Source organism: Mycetomoellerius zeteki, unplaced genomic scaffold, assembly GCF_001594055.1.
Source record: "Mycetomoellerius zeteki isolate Tzet28-1 unplaced genomic scaffold, Tzet1.0 scaffold199, whole genome shotgun sequence".
Taxonomy (NCBI): domain Eukaryota; kingdom Metazoa; phylum Arthropoda; class Insecta; order Hymenoptera; family Formicidae; genus Mycetomoellerius; species Mycetomoellerius zeteki.
Window position 1 is genome coordinate 260,389 of NW_017256946.1, and position 10,473 is coordinate 270,861.

The following is a 10,473-nucleotide window of genomic DNA, read 5'->3' on the forward strand; positions in this document are numbered from 1 at the left end:
TTTATAAAGTGTAAAAGATTTTCTTAAAAATCTTCATCGTTAAATTTTTGATAAATATGATATAATGTAGATAGTGTGTGTCAGGAATGCAGATGATTTGTTTGCCTTTGTAGCAACAAAACGGGTAATATCCGATCACCTTTCATCGTACATGCTGTTGAAGGCGGAAGACCATGCTCTTTCACAATAGCAAGTAAAGTCCCTGAGTTGTTCTTGCTAAGTTAAGCAAGGAAAAAAGTTCTATCAAATTTTTTAAAAGATTATCTAGCTTTTCTGAATCACGTTTGCTTTCTCGCATTTTATGTTTTGCGTGCTCGAATTCGCATCTTGTGCTTTTATACTTGTGTTAACATTCATGTTCGTTTCGTTGACCCACAGTAGATTGTCTGTGGAGTGACTATGTTGTCTGTGTTCCAAGCTAGTCAACACTCGATCCATTAGTTTATTTTGCAATTGCTGCTTCAGGATTTTCTCCTTTAGTATCTTCTCCGACTTCGTCAAGCCCTCCTCCATCTTACTTTTTTTTCCATTCTTTATTCGATTTCGTCTAAATAAATATATAATAAAAATAGAACAGAAGAGTCCCACCATTAAGAATATAAATATCAAAATTTTCGGATCATTGATGTACTTATATAGCTCCCAAATCGATATTTTGGGACTCTTGCAGTCACCAGTGTCGACGACGATCGGGTAGCTACCGGGACCGTCGTTGGTGGCTATTCTGACCAAATATTTACCACACGGCAAGGAAATCTGTGCCGATTCGCTGTCTGTTACCTGTAAGAATAGAAATAAGTTTTATGCACGAATTCGAATTATCATTAATATCCTATTTTTATTTAGATTTTGACATTACTTATAGAAAGTGTAGTTTTATTCGTTCGTAAAGTATTCGATCTAAACAAGATTTATAAATGTATGTTTAAAAATGCATGAGATATTTTGTTATTGAGAAGAAACAGTATATTTTAAAATAAATTTTAATATCACTAAAATATTGCTATCAACTTTTATTATTTTATTGTTTCACTACTAATACTTCTTTTTCATTTTGTTTTAAGTTAGAATTCTTATTAAATTTCTCCTTTTTGGAATTTAAGTATTAGTCATTGTCAGAAGAATGTCATTTTACTAAAAAATTTAAATATATGAAAGAGAAAAGCATAAACAGAAGACTATTGTAGTAAGACTGTAAATGATATTTGTAAAAACTTGATTCTATTTGAGAATATCTTTTTTATTTCTTTAACTAATTGTAACGGATTTCAGAGAGAGAGAGAGAGAGAGAGAGTTTATTTAAAAGTACTACTTTGTATTTCTCGAAACAGTCGTAAAGAGGTCGAAATTGCGAATCGAGTCAGATTCGAATTCACTTGCAAAACATTTAATTACCTGGTTGCCCATAATACCGTCTCCCGTCTCCTGCTGCCAAGTAACGACGAAAGACGATTTATACTGTTTCTCTTTCACGGATTGGCGCTTAAAGTAATTTGAGGTAATCCTTTCGCGTTGATCTTTCAGTTGAATTTGCCAATCCTCCCATGTGATATAGGCCTGGTAGAGAGGGCCACCGGCTTTGAGCAATTGTAGTTTTGGCCACCACTTATCCCAACTATAATTTATTAATGATAAAAATAAATAAGAGAAAGGAAGTTTAATAGATATCTTATATAAAAATTACGGAAGTAACTTTGGAAATAATTATTGTTTCGATTATACTATAATATTCGCATTTCTTTGAAATAAACTCATCACAAACAACGATTAATAATAATCACAATAAACGAGACAATATATTATTTTTTATTTTATATTGTGAATATTAAACCTTTAAAGTCTCTAACTGCACTTTTAAACGTTTCTGTCAAGTATGAAATTTATTTCTGTTTAGACTTTTTGTATTTTTGAAATTATTCTTCTTATTATATTGTTTATATTCTCTCTATTCTCTCTCTCTTTCTCTCTTTGTGGAAGTATCGTAAAGATCATATTGAAGAAGATAAAATACCTGTAGTGTTTGACCACGCCATCGTCCGTGACGACGATGATCCAGCCACCCGGTATCATTGCAGGTTGCTGTTTTGCGTAGAAATAATTTTCTTCTTCCCATACTCCTTTCTCATTTTTTTGCATTATTACGGCAATGTCATAGTTATTTATATGGAATGTTTTATTTTCTTCAGGAGCTGGTAATTTGGTCGGCTCATATTTATCTTCCTCTATTCCACGTGTCTGATAAAATGTGTACGCGGTTTTGCAACCTTGGATCTGAAACAGAAAGATATTATAAGATTACAAAAAAAAGTGCATAAGAAATGTATCGATCATATCTGTATTATACATTATAACATCAATTTGCATGTGAGATAATGATAAAGTTTTATACATATATTAATTGAACTTTTTTTCTTACATTTACATGAAGACATTTCATAAATCTTAATTTTTTGTAGGATGATTAAAATTAACAAAGATAACACAAGAAGTAAATAACTTTTTCTCTAAATATTTGAAAAATCCCCGTGTTTTTACTAGAGCTAGCATTATCCATACATTGGATCTCCTTGAGAATTGACAGGTAGCCGTTTTCAAGGATTTTGCCCTCTACTATACTTTATCTTTATTGTGTGAGATCGTCTTTTCTTTCCTGTAGAATCGAAACTTATCCTCAAACGACAATCGAGATTTTCCTCGCGCTTGGATGGTTAGCCCCTTTGCCCCAAGGCGTAATGAAGGACTAGAAAGATCGACCTAAGTTACCTGCACACTTATAAAAGGTTCGGAAACTCGAAGCCGCGATCAAAGATGACGATCTGAAACTGCGCGTAAATCCGTTTCGAAGAGATTTAAAAAAAAATAGTCGCAATACGAATGAAAAAAAATTTTTTTCAAAATCCATTCGATTGTATATTATATTATTTTTATTTTTATAGCAACAAATATTATATAAAAATATTAAAAATAATGTAAATATATGAAACTGTATATTAATTTCATATTTTTATTTCATTATTAATATTTTTATACATCTAATATTTGTTACAATAATTATTTATAATTAAATAACTGAAAGAAAAGGAGTAAAATATGAACAAAATATAATATTATGTGTGTAAAAATAGACAGATTAAATAAAATATATGAAAGAATTAAATGTATCTACTACATAATAAAGAAATTTATGGGTCTAAATATAATATTGTATGTTGACGAGTTTAACAAAATGTGAAATTTTTAGTCGTATATAGTTAGCCTAAATTAAAATTAAATTAAAAAATTGAAAAATAAAAATTGAAATATCAGATTAAATATAAATGGATGAAAATCATTCGTTTACTTACATGAGATATGTGCTTATATAATCGCGTGCAATTGATATCTTCTTTGTCCCAGGAACTGAAAGTTTCACAAATGTTCCAGCACTGCAAAAAGAAATCTAAATGAAAATTTAATTCAATTTTAATAATAGATTTTTTGAATTTACATTTTTTTAAAATTCATAATCTTATTTTTAGAAATTGTCGAATTTCTAGGTCTTTAAATTTCTAAATTGTCGAATTTCTGGGTTTTTAAATTTCTAAATTTTCAAATTCTTAAATTTTTTTTAAAGGATTGAGAAGTCTCTAGACGCGCGTGCGCAGGAGAGATTTAGCAGCAAATAAAAACCTCTCACGGCATGTATGGGATGCACGAGAAGAAAGAGGAGTTACTAAAGGGAGAATGAAGAGAGAGGATTTGATGTAGAAGAAAGAACAAAATAAAAAAACGTTGAATCAAGCGATTTAAAAGGAGAGAAGAAGAGGTGAAGAAGGAGGAAGAGTGCGAAAGACCGCGAGAAGGTAAAAAAGGGGGGACAGACGAAAAGGAAGGGGAACTGAATTAGCTCCAACCTGTTCCGGGCACAACAGGCATCGTCGTTGTCGTTGTCTTCATATTTATTGGGGTACCGACTCTTGAGTGGGCTCGCCCTGTTCCTAAATTCTTTTTGCCCTTTTCTTTTCATAGTCTATCTCTGTCCCTTCCTTTTTTTCTCTCTCTACGAGTCTCCGCTTCGGAGAAACGAAAGGCCCGTGGTTTCTCGCTAATGACATTTCCCGAAAGCCACGCCGAGATGTTCCCTCACTCCAAAAGAAATTCAGGATCATGGGTATATTTTTATTTTATTAATTTTTTCTATATCGTATAATATTAAGGCTAATCACATTTCCGCTTAAAAAGTATACTGTATGATTTATTTTTTTTAAAAGATCGGTAAATTTTCAGTATTGATTAATTAAAAAAAAGTCTAATCCACTTAGTGCACTTATCAATCAATAATAATATTCGAGTCCAAGTTATCGACTTATGATAATTTCTTTATAAGTCATAAAACAAGAGGTGTCATCCTAATCTAAAAATCAATGCTTTATTTATTTGATGATGACTCGTAGAATGAAACATATGGACGAAAAGAGTACTGGTTATAGTTAGAATATTTGTCGAAAACGGAACAATAGAACAGAACTCAAAAATTGTGAGAAAATGAAATAGAGAAAAAACATTTGCTACAAAAAAAATATAGGTACATCATTGAAAAATTTGTATTAAATTTAACACATTTCATGTGTTCTAAACCACTCAAATTTATGTGTTAATTTAATGAATATGTTAGAAGGTGTTTTGTGTGTGTGTGTGTGTGTGTGTGTGTGTGTGTGTGTGTGTGTGTGTGTGTGTGTGTGTGAAGATACATATATTTTAAAAAATAAACATAAAAACGTAATATAATATTTATAGGCAAATTATGGAAGCACATTCTTTTTAGAAAAATTAATGTGTATATGTTTTATATGTTAAATAAACACATACTTTATTCATTCATATTAAAATTTACGTTTTAAAATACATTATTTTTATGTTGTTTGTTCATATTTACTCGTAAATTATGTTATTGTAACATTAACAAGGAGTAGACAAGAACTAGAAAATCAGTTTTCAATTGACGAAAATTTTGTAAACTTCTTGAAAGATGTTTACTAATTAGGCAAAGTATTATAAGTGCATGGTCCCTTGTTTTCTAATAAAAAATTTATTACATTATTTAAAATCAGGTTGCGTACTAACCAGTGCTACTCATTTAAAAATAAGGGAAGGGATTTCAACAAAAATCCCCAAAATTTTTTGATAAGTAAATCGGGTACTATTCGGGTAAATCGGGACTCTATCGAATGATAATATTTTAATTTCCGGTTCCAAACGGAAATAGGTTAGTTAAACTAGAAATCGATCTTTTTTTTAAATAGAACGTGGTATCTTTTTTATCGCAGATTTGGTTTTTACGTGAAAAGATATGAAACTTTTATACTAAAGAAGTAGGAGAAAGTTTCCTTTATTCCGAAATTATTTCTCCTATTTGTTAAAACAATCATGGTTGCCTTTCTTTCGATGTCAGTGTATGGATCATCCTTTTTTCTCAAAGAGAAGAAGGAGGAGGTGACCAACTGTATAGTGTTCGTTAAGAGTTTATTCCCGTCCTCTCTGCAGACTGTTATTCTAATGCGAGATGCTCCCTCGCCCCTGTATTCGTCACAGGGGCCCACGCATAAATTTGTACGTTCGGCCCCTTCGCTCTCATGGGACATGGAATCGATGGATCTTCCGAAATTAATGGACACCCTCTTTAGCATAAAATGAGCAACGCCCTCGCGCGCGCGTTGTTGGACGTCCCCCGAATTCCCCCTAACTTCGATTCTCATCCATATGTGCTCAGAGGGTGGCGACCACACCTGGTGATTTTCCACTCTCTCTCAAAATCGACACCTAAAGATTTATCGACACCCTATCCGATTTCCGGTTGCAATTGGTGCCTCTTTTTGTGCACGTATATATATATATATATATATAGGGTACACATGACATTACGTACGAATACTTTCTATTTCTTTTTTAAATAAAAATATCTGTATGATATAGAAAATCTTTAAATATATTGTACATTACATTTTTTATGTATAATTTCAAATAGAGGACAGAAAACTTCATATTTTTATTCCATCGTGAATTGGAGATAATTAAATTTATTAATTAATTGATATTATTTTTTATTTATTTTTGCAATTTTTGGGATACTTTTTAAATTCTTGTATGTGACTTGATTTTTTTTTTGAATAAAAATATTAATATTGTAACATTTAAACACTTAAAATTAAATGATTATTTTAAAATAGAAGAATAATTCTCTTATGAGTTTTTCTTTTTATACCTACATTTTTATACACTTAAAATTCCGAATTTTATTTTATAAAAAATTATTAAATTAAACATTTTAAAAATATTTTAAAAAGTTTCAGATTGTAGATGATTATTTTCCCGTGGAATTAATAATTTTTTAATTTTTATTTGTTAATAATTGAAGTTTTTGACAAAATGTATATTATATAAATTTTTTAATATTGGTTTTAAATATCGGTTTTAAATATGAAATATCTTGCAATAAAAGTATACTATGCATATTGCATGCACTTTACAGATAAATTTTGTATTAACTGAATCTTTAATTACTTTGTCGATAAGTTGCACGAAAAATATAATATATTGTTTTATGTTTATATGTTTTATGTTTCCTGATTCTCGAATTTCGATTTTAGAAATAACACAGTTGATTCATGCTGCTGATTATAAATAAGAAGCATTATTTAGAATATTAAAAAAAGCTAAAAAAGATGACGTGATGTAAGACGTTCTTAATTACCAAATCACAGTCGTATACTCGGCTGTTGATATTATTTATATTCAAGCAGTTGCCATCGATCATATGATGTCGTAGACACGATGATCGACACTGTGCGATCTTGATGATCGGTTCGAGATCTAGGCTGGTGGCTACCAAGGCCAAGGTCGCGCAGAATATTAGCGCCGGAAGCCATGCGATCTTCATCCTCATCCTCGATAACAAAGAGAATTTTATTCCTCACTTTTTTCACCACCAAATTATTATTATTATTTTCGTTCGATTAAAACTCCAAGATATTTCGCGGTCTAATCGAGCACAGATCGTGCCGGCAGGACACGAAGGCCACGGGCGTGGATTCCACGAGCGGAATTTCGGTGCGACTGCAGTCCTTCAGGGTTTCGGAACCTCCTTATATAACCACGCGTCCCCCACTGCGCGCTCCTCGAGTTTTCGTGGGTCCCCACCCTTACTGACTTGCCATGAAGAGCATCCCTCGTAATTATACGTCGTTTCTCAGCATATGGCCTGCCCCGAGGTTTCAGTCCTGACCGAATTATTCGGCCTATATGAAATGTAGGCCAGTTTGCTGAAGGAATCGCGATACTACGAATATTTCATAGCTTAGATTAGAATATTCTTCGTAATCCAAACAATTTTTTTAAACAACGAAAGATTCTGTAGATAATAAATTTGAATAAATATAAATATTAATTAAATTAATAAACAACTAAATGATAAGTAATACGGAAATGCAAGCTAATATTTAATATAATTGATGTAGCATTTAACAATAAGCTTCTTTGTAACAAATAACTAATGATTTTCGTGGTAGTGATCGATAATTTCAAGTGAGAAATAACTGATATTTTTTGAAAAATTTCTTTAACTCTTTATTTCTTGAAAAGTTTTTCTCGATACAACATATCGAACAAAGGACAAGAAATTAATTTTCCATATAACTTTTTAATTATTTCATCCTTTTATCCGAAAATGTGTAACACACAATGACAAACGGAAATATATTTTGTAATTGAAATTTAATATATAAATTATAACTCTTAAATATATGATTGTTAATGTATAATTGTTATTAAATGTATAATTAGTAAATGTACAATTGTTATTAAATGTCCTAGTTATTATATTATATTATAAAGTCATATTAAATTCTACATTGTTACAAGATAATACGATTTCCGTAAAGAATTATGATTTCACGAACGATGAAGGACGAAATTTAATTTATCCTGTGAACAAAGTTAATTTCGATTCGTACCCAAGTACCGCCAAATGAGCAGTTTTGTTGTAGTAGAAAAGTGGTTGGTTGAAAGTAAGATGACGTTTTTTGAGCCATATGCCGTGCAGAGATCTCATATTATGGACCAGAGCGTAGATAATTATAATAGGCCCTCAAAAAATGCAGTTATTATGTGAAGATCGCAGAAACGATATTCGCTACATCATCTAGATGTGCGTACACTCGTTCTTTTTTCGAAAAAATTTGTACACTTGATTTATAACCAAATTTTTTTAACAAGAAAGATTATTAATTATGAAGTATTTTTTATATTAAAAATTATATTATGGTTTAGAGAGTTATGTAGACTATTTTATTGGATAGTTGAGTACATATAAGATATCTTGAAATGTATATCTATATACATATAAATGTATATTTATTTAAAAAAATTGTATTTTATTAAATCAGAAATTTGCTGAATGTATTTATTATTTATACACACAAAATTAAAAATTTCTAAAATTATTATTGTAATATATTGCTAATAACATTACTAATAATAACTGTCTTCAACTTTTTGGATTTCTCAGAAGAAAACGGTCACGCTTCAACCTTATGGTCACGAGAAATTTAAGCATAATTAGGCGTTCCGCCTGTCCAACATCCGGGGAGTCTTAATGTAAGAAAGAGGGTGGAGAGAGAAGATCCAGTATGGGTCCTTGAACGGAAACAGACGTAGTGTGGATCAAATGATCGACCAACCCATCGAAGTTTAACATTACACCGAGAAAATTCGTTGCGTACTCCCCTTCTTCTTTACTTAGCAGGTACATGAACTGTTCCACCACTTCCACCCATCTTTGCAATCGGGAAAGAAAAATAAAAGTGGGAGGGAAACGAAGCAAGGAACGAACTGCGTCGCCCGCCGGAAGTCGGAGCCCGTGGGTGCCGCGCGCTACTTCACAATGCACAGGATGTGTACAAATAAGGGTATTTGTCCACGGCGGATGATTGTAGGGTGAAATATACGTGACGCTAAAACGGAGGAACGAAAAAGCCGGGTTGCATCCCTCGCGCTTGTGCCTGACGATAAAATAGAAAAGGGGCCCAAGCGATCCATTCATCTAGTCGGCGTAGTTTAGGGGTGGTACACATGGATCGCGAAGGCTCCTTCAATGGACGTGAGAGTGACGTTTCATTGTGCGCCGCGTTTTTCTCACACCTGGACTAGCTTCGCATCGTTTCGCTTCGCTTTGACAAAAATATTATCTTAACATGTCTTGCTCCTGCCATGCATACAAAACTCAAGAATAATATATGACTTACGTGTTGATTAATCACTCTCTTGATTTTCTGTCAATAACAATTGCCTCGTGCAACATATAACTGTGTTCGGCATGAGTCGTTGGCCCTTAATGATCTAATATGAATAATAACTTTTATGTTAGTTTTAATTGAGATGTTTTTCTTATTTTTTTCTGGAATATTAGATTCTCGATTAGATTATATTTTTTAGAGATAATTTCTTTGTAAATATTTCTGCAATTGAAAAAACTATTATTACTATTGTTACTATTCTTATATAGCAAAAACTCAATTTATATAACACCCGTAAATCTGTAAATTTGTCTAATATATGCAAAATATGAGGACCGATCTTGTTTTTTTTTATCTATTTTTTAAATGTTATGTTTACTTTTTTTATCTATTTGCATATTTGTTCTTTTTATTCCACGAAACACATTCTCGTTTCTGTTTAATGACGTTTGTAGTCTTAACATCTTTGAATGACAGTTTTGGTTGTTCCACCGTAGAAATATTTTCCTAGGATTTGGTAAATACATTCTTGTCTTGTCTTTTTTCACGAAGGAATAACTATTGTGTTGTATTCCGTCTTTCACACAACACACACACACACGCACGCACGCACGCACGCACGCACGCACGCACGCACACACTGCAAGTCTTGTTTCTTATGAACGCTGATTGTTTATCGGCTTTGTAATTCGGAGAACATGAGGGATTACGCAGGTCGTGCGATTTTCCGTGCGATTATGTCCATTTTCTAGGATTTAGTTCTATCCTGTACGAGAGAGAACTTTCGATAAGACCCTCGTCGTGTTCCTTGTCTTCCTGTGATCGAGATTTAGATTCTATCTATTGCTCGTATTTTATTGCAACCGCTTTCTCAGCACACGCTTTTCGTTTCGTATCCTGCAGAATATTTGTTGTTTAAGATAAAATTTTGGATCTCGCTTTGTAAAATACAAGAATTAGGAAAGAAAAATATTTATTAATAATTTTACTTATTATTTATGTTAGTCAGCATATTAATTGTGTCGCATTATTTCAGACGCAAAATTATTTAAAATCCGCAAAAGTAGAGTTTATTATTTTTCTGAAAATTTTGACTATTTGTCGATGACCTAGGGTATCATTGGGTCTCATCAGAGTATTTGCTCACCATTTATCGAATGACCCTAAAGACCGTTGACTAGCAAAGCGGAAAATTCAAATCGAT

General features: G+C 31.9%; 1 protein-coding gene across 2 annotated transcripts; it reads right to left on the bottom strand.

Moving 5' to 3' along the window:
• Positions 1 to 7,081, bottom strand: LOC108722195 (uncharacterized). Of its 2 annotated transcripts, XM_018447176.1 has the most exons (6): positions 6,731 to 7,081; positions 3,345 to 3,425; positions 2,012 to 2,271; positions 1,396 to 1,615; positions 632 to 780; positions 1 to 547 (listed from the first exon to the last, which is right to left on the bottom strand). In XM_018447176.1, exons 1-6 carry the CDS (start codon positions 6,920 to 6,922, stop codon positions 265 to 267), a joined length of 1,185 nt encoding a protein of 394 aa, XP_018302678.1. In that variant the 5' UTR covers positions 6,923 to 7,081; the 3' UTR covers positions 1 to 264. The 2 variants fall into 2 exon arrangements, with proteins under 2 accessions (XP_018302678.1, XP_018302677.1); XM_018447175.1 differs by having other exon boundaries at positions 1 to 780.
• Between the last annotated feature and the right edge of the window lie 3,392 nt (positions 7,082 to 10,473).